Below are 21,721 nucleotides of genomic sequence, written 5' to 3' on the forward strand. Positions count from 1 at the left end.
GTTGTTGTTGTTGTTGAAATTTTGTTTACCCTGGTTATATCATCATCATCATCATCATCATCATCGTGAATAATCAATACCAATGATTTAATGTGATGGTTTTTAAAAATCAGACGGCAATGTTATGACCTAATAAATCTTAAATGAAGAATTTTTTTTTTATTTTTATTTTTAACATGACAGAATCTATTGTATTCTAATTCTATTGGATGATCGGATCGGATCGTATCCGATCAGTAGGAAAAAAACTAAATGGTTACATGAAATGAAAATCTCTTTATTCAATATACAAATGTGTATTGGTATTGATCCAATTTTAATCAATCAAATGGTGCCGAAAACATTGGCAAATTTTTCAACATCTAAAATGCCACCATATTTTAAACATATGTACAATGAATCTTTCAATTCATTTTGATCCATTGGTGAAACACGTAATAACAAGTCGTTTAGATTTGCATTCGAATCGGATAATAGTAATAAATTATCACGTGGAAGAATCTTTTCAACACGATTACCAAAAAATGTTAGATGTGATATTCGAACAAGATTTTTTTCCGGCGATACATAGATGGAGCCAATTAGACGACGAAAAATTTGTCCAAATCCATATAATAATGTCAAAGAAAATGCTGATATACCGGTCATCATCATCAAATCTGATGTATTGTATGATTCTAAAATAAATTCAAAAGATCGTTAGATTATGATGAAATAATTTCCAATGATAGATTATTAACCTGCACCAATAAAATAACTAGCTGGTAAAATGGTTGTCATCATTATGGTCATATGAAGTTTTGCACGTGAAATTATTCTACATGGCACAATATATGGAAATCTATAGATTGGAATCCATTCTCCTAGATCATCGGCTGGAGTTCTATTTGACTTTTTTCGTTTCGTTTGAAAGATGTTATCATTATTATTATGCGATGTCTGATGTAACAAACGACAATGTTGAATGATTCGAATTGGTCGCGTTGGACATGATGATGATGATGGATGCCATTTTGCAAAATTATGTAATCTGAAAATCTTGTTTTTTAATGATAAATAAATCGAATACAATACTCTATAATTTTGCTTACTTTATTCGAAAAATTCATCGATTTTTTTTTTGAAAAATTTGCTTTGTTTACATAATAAAATTGTTCTTCAAAAAAAAAACAAAACAAAACATGTGACTTTTAAAAAGGTCTATCCAAAAAGCATGTATTCAACGAAAGAAAAAAGATTTATATGATTTTGAATTCATCAAGAATTTGAATTTAAAATCAAAGATTTATGGATTTTTATCCAAGAATAATTCATCATTTATCATTCTACTTGTCAGATTTGAATATTTCGAAAAATTATTAGAATTCTATCCATTAGATAGCTGATGATGATGATGATAATGATGGATCGGAAAAAGGTCAAAATTCTAAATTTAATCCACACACGCACTCACAATTCGCCTCTTTATTATAATTTGCGTGGAATATGAATGTTCTAGTTTTTTTTCCTCTATTCTGTTCATTTGTTCATCCATCTCAATTAAATTCTCTGTTGTTTTCAACTTTGAAGATATCATCATCATCATCATCATCGTTTCCATTCTTCACACACACACACAAGTCACTCAGCCAACAAAAATGAAAAACAAAAAAAAATTCATATTTCACATATATTGATATACTGTAATAGTCATTCATTGTATAGTTGAATGCAGCAAATAGAACGAGACCAAAAATAAAATACAAAAAAAAAATTCGGAAAAATCAAAAGAATCTCTTGATACAATAATAACAAAAAAAAGACGAGAGAGAGAGAGAGAGAGAGAGAGAGAAAACAAGCCATAGAAAAGTTGGTGGGTGTTATAAAGATGAAAATGTGCGATGATCTAATGCTTGTTTGATGTGTTGATATTTATATCCATGTGTACATTCTATTTAAAAGTCGGTCGGTCGGTCGGTCGATTATTTATTTGTTTCAAATGATCAAGTTTTTCAAAACCATTCTTGTGTTTTGATCAACAACGTGGATATAATTTTGTTTCAATTTTTGTTTTTATTATTTTAAACGATGTTATTAATTGATTGTAAATGTCTACAACAACAACAACAACAACAAAAAAACGTTTATCACACATATGAATTGGTTGCTGTTTGATTGAGTGTGTGTGTGTGTGTGTCGAACAATTTTTATTCTCTCTTACTGTTTTCGTTATTTAAAATCGAGAGAATCGATTCCTGGCAACAAGAATCAAAAACAAGCACACAAACACACACACACACACACACACATGCTAAGTGTACAAGAAAAGTAGTAATGACGAGAATGAAATATATGCGAAACATTCTTGTTATAAACATCGATTAATTATTATCAACTATGAACAAATTGCATATATGCGTGAAAAAAAAAGATTTCGTTTGTTTCATATATCATTGGGAAAAAAAATGTCTTCAGATTTATATCGTGATTATTCACAGGAAATTCTACAAAGACCATTACCGAAATTAGAACCACCACCAGAACATTTATTTCATAAAGAAGATTTAAATCCAATGCCAATGGCCACCATGGTTGAACGGCAACCACCATTATCATCATCATCATCATCGACAATTCATGTTCATCATCAGCCATCAGGTTTTAATGGTAATGTTGAAGATCGTAAACAGCTTTGGAGAGCTAATGTTAATTCAGCAATATCAGGTAATTGAAAGAATTTGTAAATTTTTTTTATTTTATTTTCATAAAATGAATTTAGTTTGCATATTATCATTACGACGAAATACAATACAATCATTAAATTTAGTTAAACGTTTAAGTTCATTACCGAGTATCAATATCTGTTTGATGGCACGATAATCACTGACCCATATAGAAATTTTTGTGAAACATGAAATTCTCATAGAAAATACAATACCACATATTTGATCCATAATTTCCGGTTTAAATATCGATCCTAACATTGCCATAATAATTTTATACCAAATTTCATTAATAACTGAATCATAATTATCTTGAGATTTTTGTAATATAAAAATCCATTGTCCACCATTCATATTGGCCGGATCTTCCCACATTGGTTTGATACCTTTCTTGAAAAGTGCATAATCTTGATTAATTCGTACCATTGATGGACTACGTTGTTTGGCAAAAAACATCCAAAATGATTCAATAGTATCGATTTCAACCAATGTTCGTTGACAATCCATCCATTTTTTTGTCGAACGTCTTCTAGCACGTCTATAATGCCAAAATACCCAACAATGTTCTAATGGATGTAGCGATAATCGTGATTTGATTGATAAAAAACGTTGTTCATTCTTTACATCATCATCATCGTTATTATTATTCTCAGTTTCAGCTACAAGACGATCTTTTGGTTCCATTTCGATCTCGATTGGAAACAACAAATCGAATTGTGGTCTAAAAACGAACAAATAAATATTCGATTGAAATTAATTCTTAAAAATTATTTTTGTTCTAAATTGTTGTTTTTTGTTCTAATTTAATTACCTCAAAAAAAACAGGAACCATTGGTGCCAATCCAGGAATGTGTGCATTTCTATTGACAATCATTTCAATCATAATGATTGCCATTACATTACCATTTTCATTGTTTTTATGCATAAAAGTTGTACAAGAATATGAACGTGCTGTCATATTTCGTTTAGGACGTTTATCAAAAGGTTCTGGTTCAAAAGGACCGGGTATTTTTTTCATCATTCCCTGTATTGATTCGTATCGAAAAGTTGATCTTCGAACAGTATCGTTTGATGTACCACCACAAGAGGTAAGAAATCGCTGAATTGTTAATTAAAAATTGATGATCATTAATTTGTTTTTCTCATAGATTTTATCCCGCGATTCGGTTACTGTTTCAGTGGATGCCGTAGTTTATTTTCGTATCAGTAATGCCACTGTGGCTGTTTCGAATGTCGAAGATTATGGACGTTCAACTCGATTATTGGCTGCAACAACATTGAGAAATGTTTTGGGTAATTAAACAAATTTTGATATTTTGATCGCTTACCAACCTAATACTTGTTGAACAGGTACCAAAGATTTATCACAAATTTTAAGTGAACGTGAATCAATTTCTCATATAATGCAAAGTTCATTGGATGAAGCTACCGATCCTTGGGGTGTTAAAGTTGAACGTGTTGAAATCAAAGACGTACGATTACCGGTTCAATTACAACGTGCAATGGCAGCCGAAGCAGAAGCGGCACGTGAAGCAAGAGCCAAAGTTATTGCAGCTGAAGGCGAACAACGAGCTTCAAAGGCATTGAAACAAGCAGCAGATATTATGATGGATAGTCCAGCCGCATTACAGCTTCGTTATTTGCAGACATTGAGTTCGATTGCTGGTGAAAAGAATTCGACTATCGTTTTTCCGGTATTTTTGTTTTGAATACTCAAATTGATTCAATTAATAATTCATTCTTCATTATAAGATTCCAATGGAATTATTTCACGGTTTCATCCATCATCATCAACAACGACATCAACATCCAAATCCAAATGATGATGATAATTATGATCAACGACAAGACATTCAATTGCCAACAGAATCAATGACATTGCCAGCATAATCAAAAATTCACTATTGACGCGATAAAATTTACTGCTTAGAAATCTGAAAATTTTTTCATCAACAACTTACCATTGAGGTGGAATCAAAGAAAAAAAAAACACCATCAAATCATCAGATTAGATTTTATTTCGATGACTTGATTTGATTCAAGTTCTCATTTTTTTAATTGATGTCAATCGAACGAAAATTCGAGCAAACAACAACAGCCACATCACGGTTTTTATGAAAATTCGAAATTTAGATAGCAACGCCACCGCGTATAAATTGTCTGGTGGTTTCCGTGGTGTGTGAGCATTTCAACTTTTCTGAGTGTATGTGTCTGTGCTCTCTTTGTGTGTGTGTTTGTTAATTTTCAATTGTTACCTTTTTTTCTGTTTTGTTTCATTATTGATTTTTGAATTTATTAATTTAAAAAAATTTATCAAAAATGGAAATTTATTATCAACAAATGCGTTCAGATGAAATTTCCAAAATCATCGATGATATACGTGATAAAAAACAATACCGAAATTCGACTAATGTTAATCGCCAATGTTCAATAACATTAAATTATGGCCGCTCAAATTCTATTGATCCGAAAGAAATTATTGATCAACTTTATGGATCCAATAACAATAATAATAATATTGATGACAACAACAATAATCCTACTGAAAAACAATTAGATTTTGATGATAATGTTGAAATTCCACAAGTGAATATTGATCTTGGCGATGACGTAATCATTGGCGAAATCAGTACTCCATGTAATTTTTATTTGATCAAAAATAATCCAAAAATTGTTGCCACTTTCAAAGAATTTGAAGAAAAACTTGATCAATTTTATGAAAATGAAAAACATCGATTTCAATTGATTGATTTTAATGCCACTTCGATTGAAAATAATCGTTACGGTGTTGCCAAAAATCCTGTTGAACCTCATCGATGGTCTAGAATTCAGGTGGTTAATCATTCCGATCAATCATCCAGTCAATGTTTTTTTCTTGATCATGGCCTTTTAACGCCAATTAATACGGATCAAATCTTTAAACTTGATAATCGTTTCAAAAATTATCCAGCACGTTCATTTAAAGCTGCATTATCAGGTATTATAAATAAAATGTAAAATTAATTTGGGTTTGAATTTGACTGGTTTTTTTTGTTGTGTGTATATAGGTGTATCACCAAAATCAGAATTCTGGTCACTTGCTGAAACCTCATTTTTTGAATCCATATCCAAAGATAAAGAATTGATTATCATACCTTTGAATGTTATTGATAATGATCGTCATGAATGTTACCTCTTGGATGGTGAAGTTGATATCAATACAGAAATTGAAAATTTCATTCTTGGTAGCTGTTCGTAAAAAAAAAACATTCACCATCAGTCTTTATTTTCGAAATTCATTTGATTCTCAAAATACTTTTCATCTACTACTGATGAATGAATCTGGTCCTTATCTTGTTTTTGTTTCATTTATCGTTGATTCATTCGTCGTTATACTCAACCCATTTTTGTTTGTTTGTTTTTGTTTTCATATAATCCTCACACATACCATATGCACAGATATACAAATTGATAAAAACTTTATATGTTATTCAATCTAATTTGATATATAATCATAATTCATCCTGTCACTTACACACGAACTTATAGTAGTTATGAGAAACAAATTACAAATTATCTTCCACTCACACACACATTTTTTTCTTTTTGTTACAATGGTAACCTGGTTAATAATCTTAATCAGATTATTATCAATGAATAAATAAATAAAAAAATTGGATTTCATTTTCATTTCTGAATTTTTCTGTTCTGTTCCATTCTCCCATTCTCTCTCTCTCTTCATCTACTTGCATAAGTTTAGATTTCGATGAGAAAAAGAGAAATTTTCTTTTCTTTTTTCTCAGTGTTTTGTGTATGTGTGTGTGTGGTGCAAATGATGAATCCAACACGGTGAATTGCCTTGGAAACACGAGAAAAATAACGTACTTGCAACAACAGGTATAACAGTGAATAGACGACGACTTTCTCTCTGAAAAAAAAAACAAGAAAACTTTTTCTTGTTGGCTGTTTCTTCATTCATTCGATGGCAATGACGACGATGTGATGAAAATGTTTTCATATATGAACATTGAAATGGACATTTGAAAAATCATGTTGCTACAAATATGACCAGTATGAATGTATGAACACACACACACACACACACGATAAATTGAAATTTTTTTTCATCATTATTATTTTGTGATCATGTGTGGCTCCAAGTGTTTGTTGTGTGTTGGTGTTGTTGTTGTTCCAATTGGAACTTTGTGTTCTTGAAAAAAAAACTTGCAGTGGATTTTTCTTTTTCTTTTTTTTTCGTTTTGTTTAACTTATCACTGATTATCATCATCATCAAATGTTTATTATTCAAATCTGTTGCTCATCATCAACATCATAATCTTTCTGTCTTTCCATCAAGCGATTATCTTGCTTTTCAACTTTTGACCATCTGTGGTTAAGATTTTTTTTTGTTTTTTTTTTGTTTTTGAAAATTGTCAAATTTGATTTTCTTCATTTTTTTTTCGGGACAAGATTTCTTGTTTGAGATTAGATTCAGTTTGACCATAACTGATGCTACGCCGGAAAACTTTTCAATGTTCATCATGTGAAAAAGTAAGATTTTTGAATGTTTTGTTTTCTTTTTAATTTTACTTTTTTTTAACTTGAGTTGATGATTGATTTTGTTCTTCAACATTTGAAAATTATTCATCCATGATTTTTTTGTTTTTTTTCCATCATCATCATCATCATCATCATGATGTTTATGCGCATTTGTGTGATGATTGATTGCCAAAACATTGATATGGTTGACATTGAAAACATTTTCAAACAATGGTGAGAAAAAAAAGAATTGAATTCGTGAATGATTATTAATGAATCAAATAAATAAATCGATATATATCTGATATACATATATCCATAAATCCATAATTAGACTTGTAGATTATTATTACATAAAAAAAATGTCTATGGTTTCGTTGTTCTGTTCTTTTAAAGTTTTTTTTTCTCATTTGCTGGCTCATAAACACGCGTTCATCATCATCATCATCATCATCAGCATCATTTTTTCTTTTGACCGTTTATTCCAAAGATGTGAAAAATCCTTGAACAACTTGTTTCCATCATCATCATCATCGTTTCTTTTCTCTTTTGAAGATAATAAATAAATAAAATAGACATTCGTGTGCTTGTGGTTATTGTTGTTGTTGTTGTTGTTGTTGTTGTTGAGAAAAATGATTTGTTAATTTTTCAAAATGGAACCATTCAATACACAGGTGATTGTTGTATGCATGTAACAGGTGAATGGGGAAAAAAAAAGTTTTTTGTCTTTCATTCAAACATCCATTAGATTAATAATATAGTCTACTAATAGACATTGAACCTTAGAGAGACAATATATTTCATTACGGTTATTTTTTCACCATCGATTGAATATCATCACGAATATATGATTGGTTTGTTTTTTTTTTGTTTTGTTTTCTTGTTCATCCAATTTTCTAATAAAAATAACAGGGCGTAGTAGTAGTAGTAGTTCGACAGCGGTAACTGTTAATTTGTTTTCAATTTCAATTGCGTAATTGGTGAGTGGAAAAAAAAGAACAAAACGGTTATGATGATTAAATCAAAACAAATTTTTTCGTTTTTGTTTTTAATTCTGAAATCGAAATCGAAAACAAAACAAAAACAATCATCAAGTTTAGCTGTGATGAATAAAAATTCAATCGATTGAGAAAAAATCGATCAATCATTGATGAATGGATTGCGTGTGTGTGTTTGTATTTCGTATTTCGTTACCTTGATCATTTGCAATCAAAAATGCCAATTTGATTTACTTTTGTAATCGACCACGAATACGCAAACTATTCAGCTAGCTGTTTTTTTTTCGCTGTTTGTTTGGCGAAATAATTATTGAAAAAAAAAATTTTTTTCAAAAAAGAAAAAATTCAAGTGGTTTTTTTCCACTTTTCTCGATCATCATCATCATCATCATGATTTTTTTTAAAGGTCATTTTACTTTAGGACGACGACGACGACGACGACGACATGCGATTATGACAGGTGTCCAGTGGACACTGTCCACTATGTGTCTTTGTGTTTATATGATGATGTGAACATGGCCGACATGATTTTTATTTATCGACGTTGATAGATTTCAATTTCGATGACAAAGATCGAATGTCATATGTGTACATACAAAGTTCAACACTCATATTCAATCAATTCAATTCAATTGGAAAATCAATCAATTTTCTCAATGTTCAACATAATAATTTAGAGCACCACATTTTTTTTCTATGTTTATGGTGATGTTTATAGAGACACCTACGCTGATTTTATTTAGATTTTTTTTTCAGGTCTGTTTGTTTTTCATAAATTTTGATGATTTCAATTTTCATTTTCGATTGTTTTTTTTCACATCTATTCAGGAAGTAGACTATTTTTCTTTTGTTGTGTTTTCATGTGTTTTTCATAAATTTCATTTCTGAATTTTTTCCCATTGCATGTGTGAATGAGAAAATTTTGAAACGAAAAAAAAAATGAAATTTTTACGATCTTGACCATTGATTTTTTTGCCATAATCGATCGATTTTTCCTATCATCATATGTCATTCGATTTGAATTCACATTTGATTTGTTTACATGGAAACCAAATGAATGTTAAAAATTTAATTAATTTAGGTCAATAATATTTTCTCATTCATTCATTACCTATAGACGATGATTTATTTATTTTAGACAAAGTGAAAAAAATCAATCAATTTATCGAATACTTGTTAAATTTTTTTCGTTCTTCTCTACGACATTGAATGGTCGAGAACAAAATTTCGGTATAAAAAAAAATTCGTGTTCAGTTATCAGTTAGTTAGTTTTTTTTTGGACATCTCAATCAATTGATGATCACATGCATCACACACACACACACACACACACACACGCACAAGCAAAATGTTAATTTACATAACCATAATCTACGCGTGCACAGGATGTTGAAATTTTTCTTTGACCATAAAAAGACAAACAAAGACAAAAATGACTGGCATCAACAAAAAAAAAAACTACCAATGACCATTCATCATCATACACATACACACACACTGGGCCACAAAAATGTGTTTAATACTTCTTGAAAATTGTCCATCTCCATATACACAAAGTACATGAAGAACAGTGGAAAAAAATAGGTGCGACACATGGTTGTTTTGGTTATGGACGAAAAAAAAACTCCAAAAATTTTGTAAATTTTTTCCGTCGTTGTTTTTTTTTTAATGTATGATGATGAGACTATGAGAAAAAATAAATTTTGTTGCAATTTGTAGACAAATTTTGTTTTTTTTTCTTTTGCTTTCCACAAAACAATCATTCACATTCACATCATTCATCCATAATCCTCTCCACAGTGTTTCAAGTCATAAATTTCGTTTGATTGAGATTAGGATTTCAGGATGAGAAATGTAATTTTTTTTTTTTTTTTTGGTGCAATATCTGTTTTGTTTTGTCTTGTTTTTCATAATGATGATTCATTTTTAATGATTATACACCTCTTTCTATACCACTTGATGATTCACTTTTAATTGACCAAAAAATAAAGTTGATGTTTTGTGTGTGTGTGTGTGTGTGTGCATGGCCAATTCATCATGTCAGCAATTACGATGATGATGATGATGATAAAGTTCATATATGACACACACACACAAAATGGAATGGTAAAATTGAAGAAAAAAAAAGACAAATTGAAAATGAACATTGTACACACTCTGAAGACAGACTACTACTTGTTGCATCTCTCTCTCTCTCTCTCTCTGACATTCTATTCATCTCCATTATCTCGTTTTGTAAAAGAAAAATTTTTTTTTTTTTCATTCAAACATTCAACTAGCAAGCAATACAACAACCTTGACACTGTGAATTTTCAAGTTTGTTTTTGTTTTGCATACGTGATTGCACATTGAATTGAATTGAATTTAATTCATTTGAATTGATAATTGGCACTCGATATATTCCACTCACGATATATGATATTGCGTGCGCTTTTGTCTTCTTTTTCTTCATCTTCTTCTTGGATACTTTATTTGGAAACAAAAACAAAAAACGTACAGGTAATCCAACACCAATGATGCTTTAGGATCGATTTATTGAAACACTCAAATGATGTGTATGTGTATGTAAATATGGTGGATATTTTTTTGATCGACATTTATTCCATCGTCGTTTATTTGTTTTTCTTTTCTGATCTGGTAATTTATCATCATCATCATCATCATGTCCTTTTTGCGGCCGTTCTTTGTGTCCACCATCATCGTCATTTTGATCACCAAATAGTTTATGGCGATTTTTAAATTTTATCGTACGAAATTTATCTGCACATGGTTTATCACGATTTTTTAATTCCCATTTATTATTATTATATATCCATTTTGCTTGACAATCAATAGGTTCAAGACATTTTAATCGTAATAGATTAAAATATATTCGTTTTATTTCTTGTCCATATGATGAATGACTTTCATGATCAAGACAATCATAAAATAATTGTTCACATTGACAAAGTGATAATGTAAATTTTCCCACCATTATCAATACCATATTGTTTTTCCATTTGGCAATATCCGTATTGGACAATGATCATGTTCACGGCAACAAATATCTACGGATGATGCTTTACCCAAATCCCAATAATCAATGGCTATATCATGAAAACCGCACCTGTAGAAAAGAAAATGATGAAAATTTTTTTCTTCGAGAAGAAAAACTTGCCATTTAGTTTTTGGCGGTATCCAATTAACAAAATTTTCAATATTTATCGATATTTCATCTATCACTGGATTAAGATTTACATACACATTGATGTTTCCAGTGTTGTGTGTTACTTGTAATTGTTGTTGTTGTTCGAATGCATTCATTGTACATGATCGTATCATTAGTAACATGATATTGAAATCAATTTGATGACTGAAAAATGTTCGATTTTTTGCCGCATAATATTCCATATAATAATGTGATTGTTGTTTACGTTCTTCGATTGTTTGATCAAATATAACACAATCATGTATGAAATGATTATCATGACGAAATTCAATGATGGTCAGAATGTTTTCAAACGAAAAACAAACAACATATGTTGATGGCTGTGGTACATTATTTATTGGTGGCTTTTTAGTCGGTTTTGGGCTAGAATTTCCACCGCTGTCCAATGGTTTATGAGTTGTTGGTTTAGGTTTATCTTCTTTGTCTGGTTTATCACAACAATAATGTTTACATGTTGGTCTTGATTCTGATGGACCACCACAACAGACCACTGGTGAATAACGTTGAATTTTATCGATAATTTCAATCAATATATGATCTTCTCTTTTGTCCACTATTAATGGTGCATTTTGAGATTTTGAAATGAAAATCACCACCATAATCGTCATCGTAAACCAATTCATTTCATAAATTTTTGATTTCGAATAAAAAAAACCGATTTCTAATTTCTAATAAGTGCATTTTATTATTATGAAAAATTTCCCGTCGCCTATTTGTGTAATTGAATTAAATCCAGATTGTTTCAATTGAACAAATTTGTTTAATCGTTTCCAAAATGGTTGATCCGAAATGGCATTATTTTCTTTTCACAATAAGAAAACTTTTGTATTTGAGAGCAAAAAAATCCATTGTATATTGAATTTATGGCCAATTTGTTGTTGTTGTTGTTGTTTTCTTTTATTTTATTGAATAATAATCCCAGATGAACAATGTGAAAAAAAAGCCATGAGTAAAGGTCATGATTGATTACTTCCTTGAATTACAATTTAAGATCCGATTTTATTTATCTTGAAACGATCATCAATTTTTTTTTTGATGGTCATTTAATATATGGTGTTGATCAACATGATCATCATCATTATCATTGATGATTGATCAAAAAAAAAAAAAAGATAACGAACAAAAAAAAAAAGAAAGAAACAAGATCAAATCGTTTATGATCTTGTGTAATGTCGATCAATGAAAAAAAAAATTTTTTTGTTTGATATAGACATGTATAATTTTCTAATCTAGATGCAAAATTATCCAAATAATGTCTAATTAACTTTTCAACAACAACAACAACAACAACCACGACGACGTTGAAGAACATAGTGTTGACATGTAAATAAATAATAAACAAAAATTGTTGTTGTTGTTGTTTGGGTTTGTTGTTGTTGTTGTTGTTCATGTTCTCGCAAAACAACAACAATTTCCGACAACTATAGAGGTTTGAATAATGCGGATAGAGAAATAAAAAAAGCAATAAAGTAAAAAAAACTTCGAATAGACATTACCACCAATTATCTAGATCAGTGTTTCCCAACCTTTTTTTCTTCGCGAACCCCCGGTGGTTTTTTCTTTACAAAATTCGAGTACATACAAAGTTACCCTTTTGCATATCCCACGAACCCCCAGGGGTTCGCGAACCACCGGTTGGGAATCACTGATCTAGATCATCATCATCATCGTCATCATTATGGTTATGGTTATAATTACATATGTGTGTGTGGTATTTTATAAAATGACATGAATAGCAGCAGCAGTTTTTATGATTAAAATTCAAAAACATTTTGTTGCTGTTGCTGTTGAAATAACATCCACACATAAACCTAACATGGTGATCCAATATCATTCAACAATTTGTGGAGGATTCTTGGATGGAAAATTTTTTTCTTGTTTCGATTTTTTTTTTTTTTTTTTTATTGGTTTTGGATTCATTTCAGTTCAGTTGTTTCAGACATTGATGAATAATTGTGCGGGTTGATGATAACCTCCAAACAATTATTTAGTTTTTTTTTTTTAATTTTATTTGGACAATGAATTTATGCATTAGAATTCAGTGAAGGATGACAATGTCGTTGTCGTTGTTGTTGCTGTTGTATGACATTCGACCATCATATTTACCAAATTAGGTAGTCATATCTTGTGTGTTTTTTCTTCCATTTGATGATGATGATGATCATGTTGTTCCAAGGATATCAAGTGTAAATACGAATATACAAACGTCAATGGTAGATTTTCATTTTTGGATCTTTGTTCATCATCATCATATTTTTTTTTTCTTCATCACCATTTTGATTATCAATGTCTAATTTAATTCATCATCGCCATAATGATGATGATGATGATGATTTATGAAATATGACAACACCAAACATACAAACATGGACATTTCATCATTATTATTATTAAATGATGTCACACACACACACATTTATTATGTGTATTTGTTTGGTAAAGGTCACAAATTGACAGATTAATATCATATGATGATGATTATTAAATTAGCCTTTATGGTTTCATGGTAAAATGAATGATTCACTCGGTCACAAAGTTTTTTTTATTCTTCTTTTTCATCAATAAACCAATTATACCAATTATCGTGATGATTCAAGTGGATAAAAATCGATACAATCGATTTTTTTTGTTGTTGTTCCTGTTATTTTCAATTTATTATATGAGTTCGTCCCGTCCTATTTAATCAATTGAGATTAGCAACTGATTCATTTATTGAACATATGTTTTATCGGAAATATTGATTTTAATAATCAATCATGATGATTATTATCATCATCATCATCATCATCATTATCATTATGATTAGTGGTTATAATTTATCGGAAATTCATTAATTTCAATTTCATGTATATCATCATTATACTCCTGCACAATTTGTATCCGGATTTGATGCATACGAATGAAAAAAAAAAACAGTTAAACAGTGAAACAATGAAGATAAAAAAAAATTGAAATGAATTTGGAGAAAAAAAAATCCAAATGTACAACAATCATCAAGGATATATAGAAAAAAAAATACCATTGAGAATGAACAATTTTTGCCATTCATTTGTTTGTTTATTCAATTGGTGATTTTTTTTTTTTTTGTTTTGTTTTTTCATCATCATAATCATCATTACTTTATTTAGCAATTTTGACTCATACGATTCGAGAGATTCATTCTTCCGTTTTAAAGAAAAAACGATAAATGATCTTTTACTGTTGCAATGTTGAATGTTGAATGATAATGAAAGTGGTAGTGGCAATATATACCAGTAGTCGTATTCATCGTCATCATCATTCAATTATGACCAAAAAAAATAAAAAAAAAATCTTCGTGGTCGTCATCATCGTGTGTGGAGGTGTTCATTTTGGCTGTCCAAAATGAATGATTAAATGTGCGAAAAAAAAAAGACAGAAGATAGATTTGGGAATATACTTTCTTTCTATTTCGGTTATAGTTTGTAAATAAATAATAGCGTAGGATCAATTGTATCCATCTGAGGATCCATTTGTTCATATATTCATTTGTTGATGATGAATATACCATACCAAACATGTTGATAAAAAAAAATCATGACCAACATTAACATTGATGCCTTAATTTGGATTTTTGATTCTAATCTTTAAAAGTGTTGGTGGTCGTTTTTTTTTTGTTATTTAGTTGTTTGTCTGGTGGTGGCTTTTGGTGTTTGGTGTGTGCATTTTTATTTCTTTTTAAGAAAAAAAAAACAACAACAACAACAACAACAACATCTTCATGTTTTGTGTTCCTGTTCATTTTTTTTTCAAATGATCTTGATTCTCTAACTAAGAAAAATCTAACTGGCCATCAACATGATCATCAGCATAAACAAAGTTTTTCAAGCTTGATCAAATAGACTAGATACACACGAACACACACACAAACACAAACATCCATTAATGTGAATCATTTAAATTATTCAATTTCAAGTTTTTTTTTCATTTCTTCTTATTTTATTCAAAACCAACAGATGTAATTTCAACTGCCATTCATTCATCGTATTATTATTATTGTGAACTTTGTCCAGATCAAAATCGATTGATTGAAATCAATAATAATCAATAAATGTGACAAATGTGATCTATACTACATAATAAAAACCACAACATCACATCAAAAAAAAAAAAAATGATGATCATCAAATCCATTGCCATAATTGTAGCCACCAATATTGATGAAACATCTACGAAGATGAAAAAATATCATCATCAGCATCGAAAATCATTATCGAACAAGTCAAATGCCACCAACATTTCTTTCATCATTCTGGTCTCCATATATTTTTTTATGGTAAACGAAAAAAAAAATTATTCATTTTTGTTTTTTTTTTTTTATTTCTCTATGTGTAACAACAACAACAACATATGTTAATCATATCGATATTTTATCTCTATTGTTAAATGAATATAGATCAATCTAGTCGTTATTGGTAGTGGCCATAATATTGAAACTGTTGTTGATCATAATTTTCATCATAATGATAATGATGGCAGTTTTGATCATAGTAATCATCATCATCATCATAATAGCCCTGTAGTGGCTGAATCCATCAATAATAGGCCTCGTCTTCGAAATGGTACTATATTTCATTTTGGTGGTGATGGTGATGGTCATCATTATCATCCTTTGTCATACACATCATCATCAAATGTGATCAATAATAATAATAATAATCGTTTCAAAGCCAGACCAATAACTGGTTCAGTCATACATGTAAGCGATCGTATCAATGTTAAAGATGATGATGATGATGATGGTGATAATGGCAATACAAGATTCAAAGAAGTTGAAAGATCAGGAATGGTTGCTGATACTAGCACTGACATTGGCCATCATCATAATTCTAATAATCAGCGACATCAATTTCATCATCCACTTCATAATCAAGTTGATCATATTGATCGAGATTCTATTCACAAATATCGACCACAAACTGTTCATCATTATGAAATCAGACAAAACGGTGGCGCTGAAATCAGCCACTATAATCGATCTGCACATGATGGTGATCGTTTAATTACTTCAGCACATCAAGGAGGTCGTACAGATCTGGAAAGTTATCATAGAGCTGCTGTTAGTCCTGATGTTAGTTCAGTACTTGTTGTCAACAGTAATGATAATGGTTACCATGGTTCAACTGGTGATCATCATTATCGAGGCGTTATTGTCGATGTAACTGATACTCATTTGGAAGGTAATAATAGATTCCAAACTGGATATCATTCTGGTCATCATCATAATGGTCTGCAAAATAAAACGCAAATTAATGCCATCAACAACCGAACAGCAGTCATTCATCATTCAGGAGCACCATATACATTTGATTCGGGCCATCAAAATAGAATTCATCAAACATCTGGGTTAGGAATGAATCGTACAATTGTTCATCCAGGAAACATTGGCACAAATGTTTATTCAAGTGGCCATATTCAAGATAATATCGGTGTTGACACCATAAACCGGACCATTGGTCATCATTATGGACACCAGCAACAAGCTAGCCCAATTAATCGTACTGCCATAAATTCTGGTTCAAATATTTATTCATCCAACTTGATAGACAATGTAGTAAACAATCAAACACAATATGGATCTGGTGTTCAAAACAATCATCATAATCATAATCGAATCAATAATAATAATGTAAACAATAGAATACAAATACAACCATCATCATTGGTAACGTCCAATGAATATGATACACGTAATCGTGTAAATAATAATGTAAATAATAACAACAACAACAATAGACAAGCTACAAATTTATTATTACAACAACAACCCGGAACAGCTGTTGTATCATCATTAAATTCATTGGATAATGTTGACGTTGAAGCAATTAATAAAGCTCGTATTTATGCTGAACAAGCGAATGAAGAACAGGCAAAAAAACATGCACAAAATGTTGTACGATTAGCAGCAACTGATCAATTGGAATCGGAAATTATTACTAATCGAACAAGAGGTAAGAGAAAATAAATTTTTTTTTTCCAATGAACTTTGAAATTTATGTCTCCAATTATCATCATAATCATCATCATCATCATTATGTTTAATTAGTGAATGAGTTGTTGCAAGATGGCCAAATTCACTACTGAGATGGTGTTGAAGATAATGATCATAATCATCAGATGGTTTTTTTTTGCCAAAAAGATTTCCAGTTTTGAATTGCAAAAAAAATATCATGTTTCAGTTTCCTCTTAAAACATTCAATTCAATTCAATTGTTCTTCATTATCATCGTTATTAATCGATGATCCAGATCATTATGATGGTAAAACAATGGTGGAAAATGTTTTAATTATTAATAAGTTATACGATGATGATCACACCTTAAATTATTTACATTTATGATTTAAAAGTGAATAATAAATCATTGGGATCATTTCATTTTGGAAAAAAAGAGAGATTTTAGCCGATTTCAATATATGTTTGTTTGTTTGTTCTATTGGTTGCTGTGTATGTATGTCAATCATATGTGATCTATCGATCTATGTCATTGATATATAATTGAATAATAATGTAAAATAGAGAATGAACAATAAACGACAAAAAAAGATGACGCCCATTTTATTCATTTTTTGTTTTGTTTTGTTTTGTTTTGTTTGTCTGTTGTATAGCATATCTTTCATGTGAAAGTGGTGAAATGATTGTTAAAATTAATTTCACTGAACCATTTCGTGGTGTTGGCTACGCTGATTATGATCGTTCAAGTCCATGTAAATTTTATGGCGATGGTGGTCGTTATTATGAAATGCGTTTACCATTGAAAGGCTGTGGTACTAAACAGGTATTTATATTTTATTTATATATTAAACATTCACTTTAATGATTGATCGATTGATGATTTGATTTTTGTTTTCAGGAAGCACCAAGAATTTTCATCAATAACATTATACTTAGATTTCATCGTGCATTAGAATTGGAAGAAGATGAAATCAAAACGATTGTATGTCGATATCCACCACCGTTGGCACCACCACCGCCATTGATTGCTGCACCAATGTATGTGTGTTTATTAATCAACATATAATTGATTGATTCATCTAATCTAATGATTAATTAAATTATACAGATTGGAACAACCACCGCCAGCAGTACCATTTATACCGGCAAAATTATCCGAAGTGGAATTATTATTGATTGTATCGGCATTATTATTTTTAACATTATTACTACTAGGAATCGGTATCGGTTATTATTGTCTGAAGAAACGAAAAGTTAAAGTTGTTCGTAAATTTATTCCACCCACTGAATTACCGTATTTCCCACCACCATCAATATCATCGGAAGAACATTCAATAATATCTGAAGGTTCAATCATACATCGTGATGATTATCAATTTCAAAATTTAGGTTTCATTCCTGAAGCAAAACTTTCATATATGGATGATATATTCTATCATGATCAAGATATGATTGAAAATGATGTTGTACAAACACAGCAAAATGTTTTGGTACCACCAGTACCGCTGTTTAGTACACGTAAATTTGATGATCGTTTTGTTACACATGCATCAGAAACAGATGTGGACACTGATTATGAAATTGATCGTTTAATTGTTCCAAAGAAACCAATAATTACCAAATTGATTACAGACAGATATTTTGTTACACCAAAAACTACTACGGAAATTATCGACGAAGTAACCACTCAACGTGTGATTGTGCCACCAAAAAAACCAATTACAACCAAATATATCGATGAAACATTGGTTACACCACAAGTTGATTTAGAAATTGATGAAATAACCACCAATCAACGAGTTTTTGGTCCAAAAAAACCATTAACAACGCAAAAAGTTGATGATACTTTTGTACATTCTGAACAAGAAACCGATGTCATTGACGACGTCAGTAAATATCGTATTCATGGTCCAACAAAAATGCCACAAATTACAACCACAGGACAAGATGATTATTTTCGAACAGATTTATATGAAATTGATGAAGTTATTGATGATTTGGATGAAACAATCATTAATGCTATGCAACCACCAATAACACAAACAACTGAACATGATGATTATATAACACATTCAAGAGATGTAGAAGAATTCGTGGATGATACTACTCATCGTTTGGTGAGCGGTAAAAAGCCGAAAATTATGGTTAAAAATATTGATGATTTTTATGTGACAAACATTACTGAAACTGAAACGAATGAACATGTAACAAAAATTGGCCGATCAATGCCTAATTTAACAATGGAAATTGATTATGAAGAAGAAATTTTAGAAGAAAAAGACACAAGATTAATAGATGAAACAAAACATATAACCGGATTTGATGTTCGAATGCGTTCGATACCAAGAAAACCTATGCAACAACCACCACCACCAACAACAACGACGACGACAACGACGCAATCGATATCGGAAACAACAATTACTACGAAAATTGATGAAATAATACGAGTATTAGATAATCCACCACGTGATAAAATACCCAATTTAGATGATTATTTCATGTTACCAACTAGAAATCGTTTTCGACAAATCATTTTTACTGATGAAGTATTTCGTACATTGATCATTGAATCGACAACCATTGAAGAATATGTTGAACGAATACAAAATCATCCAACATATGGTCCAATGTTTGAACCGCCTACTTGGGAAGTAATATTTCGACTTTTATCATTACCAGAAGTGAATCAAAGAAGGCCATTGCCACGGCCAACTAGATATTCGGATACGTATAGGTAAAATTTGATCTTTATTTGTTCATTTTGATCATTAATTTTTTGTTTTTTGCTCACAGATCCGGATTTTCCGCTCAAGAAGTACGGTCTGTTACCGAAGAAGATGTTACATTCACTCGTAGTCGTTTAAGTGCAGCTCATTATGTTCCATTACCAGATTATCCTATGGACGATAATGATGATCATCCATCGCAACAACGTTCTGGCAATTGGGCCAAACAATTACCTGATCCAAGACATTATGAATGTCATTCACCAGATTTTACACCAATAAAACCAGCATTTACAACAACACGTCCATATGGTAGTGGTAGACGATCCAAACCATTTAATGGAACAATATCACCTACATCATCAGTATTCGGAACAAGACGATTAGAAAATCCATACACTAGTACAAATACAACAAATGCATCATCAAAACGATTATATGAATATGATTTTCGACCATATTCACCGGATTTAGATGCATTAAGTTTGGAACCATCACAATCATATTTATCATATAGTGGATCAATACGAAAACGAAATCAATTTCAACAGGCCATTGAAGAACGTGAAGAAATTAAATCAACAACCGAAACAAATGTTTATGATTGGAAACGTTATGAATGAGAGAAAATTTTATAATTTAATAATTTATTTCAATTTTGTTGTTTGCTAATGATTTTTTTTTTTTTTTTTTTTTTTTTTAATTCTTTCACATCACACCACAACACAAGCTTGTGTTGAAAGCACTAAGGCAGCTAATACTTTCACACACACACACACATACGATTTTTGTATCATATTCAAAAAAAAATCAATTTTAATTTATGCAAATTTATCTTGCATTATTGGATTTTTTTTTAAATAAAAATATTTAAAAAAAACCAAGCTAAACTTGAATCCAGGATACTAGATGGCAGCATCTGTAGTTTACTGAAATATCTTTTTTTCTCTTTTCTCTTTTTAAAAATTGCTGATGATACGATACGTTTGAATAATCATCATTGGCACACAATCGACATGCAAGAAAAAAATAAAAGCCTGCCCATAAATAAATGAAAAATAAAAAAAAATACAAAAAAAAAAAACAACAACAACAACAATAACCTGGATTTTCAATTTCATTTTGAATCATTTTCTATTATTATTATTATTATTCAACTCACTGAGAATTGTTTGTCCGGGAAATGAACAAAAAAAAAAAAAAGAGTGGAGAGTGAGAGAGGGAGAAAAAAATATGGAAAATATCAAAAAAAAAGACAGATATATGAACCAAAACAAAACAAAACAGAACAGAACAGAACAGAAAAAAATATATGTCATCCATTTTATTACGGACGACCAGGATCGTTTGAACAACAACAACAACAAAAAAAATTATTCATTCATTCGAAACATGAAATAGGAAACAAATAATAATGATAATTTGACAGGTGACACTAAACAACTATTAAAACTGGACCAAATATGTTTGTGGTTATAATGAAATTTCAATGGTTTAAACACACACATGCACACAAACAACAAACAACAAACCGACTTGAATTTGCAAATTGTTTGTTTGTTTGTTTTTGCATTCATCATCCAGTAGCCATAATCA

General features: G+C 30.2%; 6 protein-coding genes across 9 annotated transcripts; 3 read left to right on the plus strand and 3 right to left on the minus strand.

Annotated features, from left to right (window-relative positions):
• Nucleotides 1-256: 256 nt before the first annotated feature.
• Nucleotides 257-1,174, minus strand: LOC124491024 (transmembrane protein 186). Its single transcript, XM_075734859.1, has 3 exons — nt 1,092-1,174; nt 741-1,038; nt 257-677 (listed from the first exon to the last, which is right to left on the minus strand). Exons 1-3 carry the CDS (start codon nt 1,107-1,109, stop codon nt 325-327), a joined length of 669 nt encoding a protein of 222 aa, XP_075590974.1. The 5' UTR covers nt 1,110-1,174; the 3' UTR covers nt 257-324.
• A 1,172-nt stretch (nt 1,175-2,346) lies between these two features.
• LOC124491065 (stomatin-4) lies at nt 2,347-4,677 on the plus strand. Its single transcript, XM_047053675.2, has 5 exons — nt 2,347-2,703; nt 3,528-3,790; nt 3,851-3,995; nt 4,053-4,396; nt 4,455-4,677. Exons 1-5 carry the CDS (start codon nt 2,394-2,396, stop codon nt 4,590-4,592), a joined length of 1,200 nt encoding a protein of 399 aa, XP_046909631.2. The 5' UTR covers nt 2,347-2,393; the 3' UTR covers nt 4,593-4,677.
• Nucleotides 2,708-3,590, minus strand: LOC124491068 (eukaryotic translation initiation factor 4E-1A). The gene is made up of 2 exons (XM_047053677.2): nt 3,514-3,590; nt 2,708-3,423 (listed from the first exon to the last, which is right to left on the minus strand). Exons 1-2 carry the CDS (start codon nt 3,558-3,560, stop codon nt 2,742-2,744), a joined length of 729 nt encoding a protein of 242 aa, XP_046909633.2. The 5' UTR covers nt 3,561-3,590; the 3' UTR covers nt 2,708-2,741.
• Nucleotides 4,678-4,870: 193 nt separating the features above from the next.
• On the plus strand, nt 4,871-6,371 carry LOC124491066 (uncharacterized). Its single transcript, XM_047053676.2, has 2 exons — nt 4,871-5,679; nt 5,750-6,371. The coding sequence occupies exons 1-2, from the start codon at nt 5,022-5,024 to the stop codon at nt 5,938-5,940; spliced, it is 849 nt and encodes a 282-aa protein (XP_046909632.1). The 5' UTR covers nt 4,871-5,021; the 3' UTR covers nt 5,941-6,371.
• A 360-nt stretch (nt 6,372-6,731) lies between these two features.
• Nucleotides 6,732-21,015, plus strand: LOC124489862 (uncharacterized). Of its 4 annotated transcripts, none has more exons than XM_075734862.1 (7): nt 6,732-7,232; nt 15,361-15,720; nt 15,841-17,395; nt 18,050-18,219; nt 18,295-18,434; nt 18,505-20,133; nt 20,193-21,015. In XM_075734862.1, exons 2-7 carry the CDS (start codon nt 15,559-15,561, stop codon nt 20,746-20,748), a joined length of 4,212 nt encoding a protein of 1,403 aa, XP_075590977.1. In that variant the 5' UTR covers nt 6,732-7,232; nt 15,361-15,558; the 3' UTR covers nt 20,749-21,015. The 4 variants fall into 4 exon arrangements, with proteins under 4 accessions (XP_075590977.1, XP_075590976.1, XP_046908212.2 ...); XM_075734861.1 differs by having other exon boundaries at nt 7,080-7,232; nt 15,401-15,720; XM_047052256.2 differs by lacking the exon at nt 6,732-7,232 and having other exon boundaries at nt 14,737-15,720.
• Nucleotides 10,733-12,039, minus strand: LOC124489861 (uncharacterized). Its single transcript, XM_047052255.2, is given in 4 exon segments — nt 10,733-11,186; nt 11,188-11,214; nt 11,216-11,324; nt 11,460-12,039. Coding segments are annotated over 4 exon segments (1,158 nt in total). The 5' UTR covers nt 12,035-12,039; the 3' UTR covers nt 10,733-10,739.
• Nucleotides 21,016-21,721: the final 706 nt, after the last annotated feature.

Source organism: Dermatophagoides farinae, chromosome 10 (genome assembly GCF_024713945.1).
Source record: "Dermatophagoides farinae isolate YC_2012a chromosome 10, ASM2471394v1, whole genome shotgun sequence".
In the NCBI taxonomy this organism is placed as follows: domain Eukaryota; kingdom Metazoa; phylum Arthropoda; class Arachnida; order Sarcoptiformes; family Pyroglyphidae; genus Dermatophagoides; species Dermatophagoides farinae.

Excerpts from the sequence above, each read along its gene's own strand:
- LOC124491068 (XM_047053677.2), bottom strand. The coding sequence starts at position 3,560 with ATGCACACATTCCTGGATTGGCACCAATGGTTCCTGTTTTTTTTGAG. Across the intron at positions 3,424-3,513 it reads TGGTTCCTGTTTTTTTTGAG|ACCACAATTCGATTTGTTGT; the intron begins GTAATTAAATTA and ends GTTCGTTTTTAG.
- LOC124491024 (XM_075734859.1), bottom strand. Across the intron at positions 678-740 it reads TAGTTATTTTATTGGTGCAG|AATCATACAATACATCAGAT; the intron begins GTTAATAATCTA and ends AATTTATTTTAG.
- LOC124491065 (XM_047053675.2), top strand. The coding sequence starts at position 2,394 with ATGCGTGAAAAAAAAAGATTTCGTTTGTTTCATATATCATTGGGAAAA. Across the intron at positions 3,996-4,052 it reads AACATTGAGAAATGTTTTGG|GTACCAAAGATTTATCACAA; the intron begins GTAATTAAACAA and ends CTTGTTGAACAG. Across the intron at positions 4,397-4,454 it reads ATTCGACTATCGTTTTTCCG|ATTCCAATGGAATTATTTCA; the intron begins GTATTTTTGTTT and ends CTTCATTATAAG.
- LOC124491066 (XM_047053676.2), top strand. The coding sequence starts at position 5,022 with ATGGAAATTTATTATCAACAAATGCGTTCAGATGAAATTTCCAAAATC. Across the intron at positions 5,680-5,749 it reads ATTTAAAGCTGCATTATCAG|GTGTATCACCAAAATCAGAA; the intron begins GTATTATAAATA and ends GTGTGTATATAG.
- LOC124489862 (XM_075734860.1), top strand. The coding sequence starts at position 15,559 with ATGATGATCATCAAATCCATTGCCATAATTGTAGCCACCAATATTGAT. Across the intron at positions 18,220-18,294 it reads AAGGCTGTGGTACTAAACAG|GAAGCACCAAGAATTTTCAT; the intron begins GTATTTATATTT and ends TTTTGTTTTCAG. Across the intron at positions 20,134-20,192 it reads AGATATTCGGATACGTATAG|ATCCGGATTTTCCGCTCAAG; the intron begins GTAAAATTTGAT and ends TTTTGCTCACAG.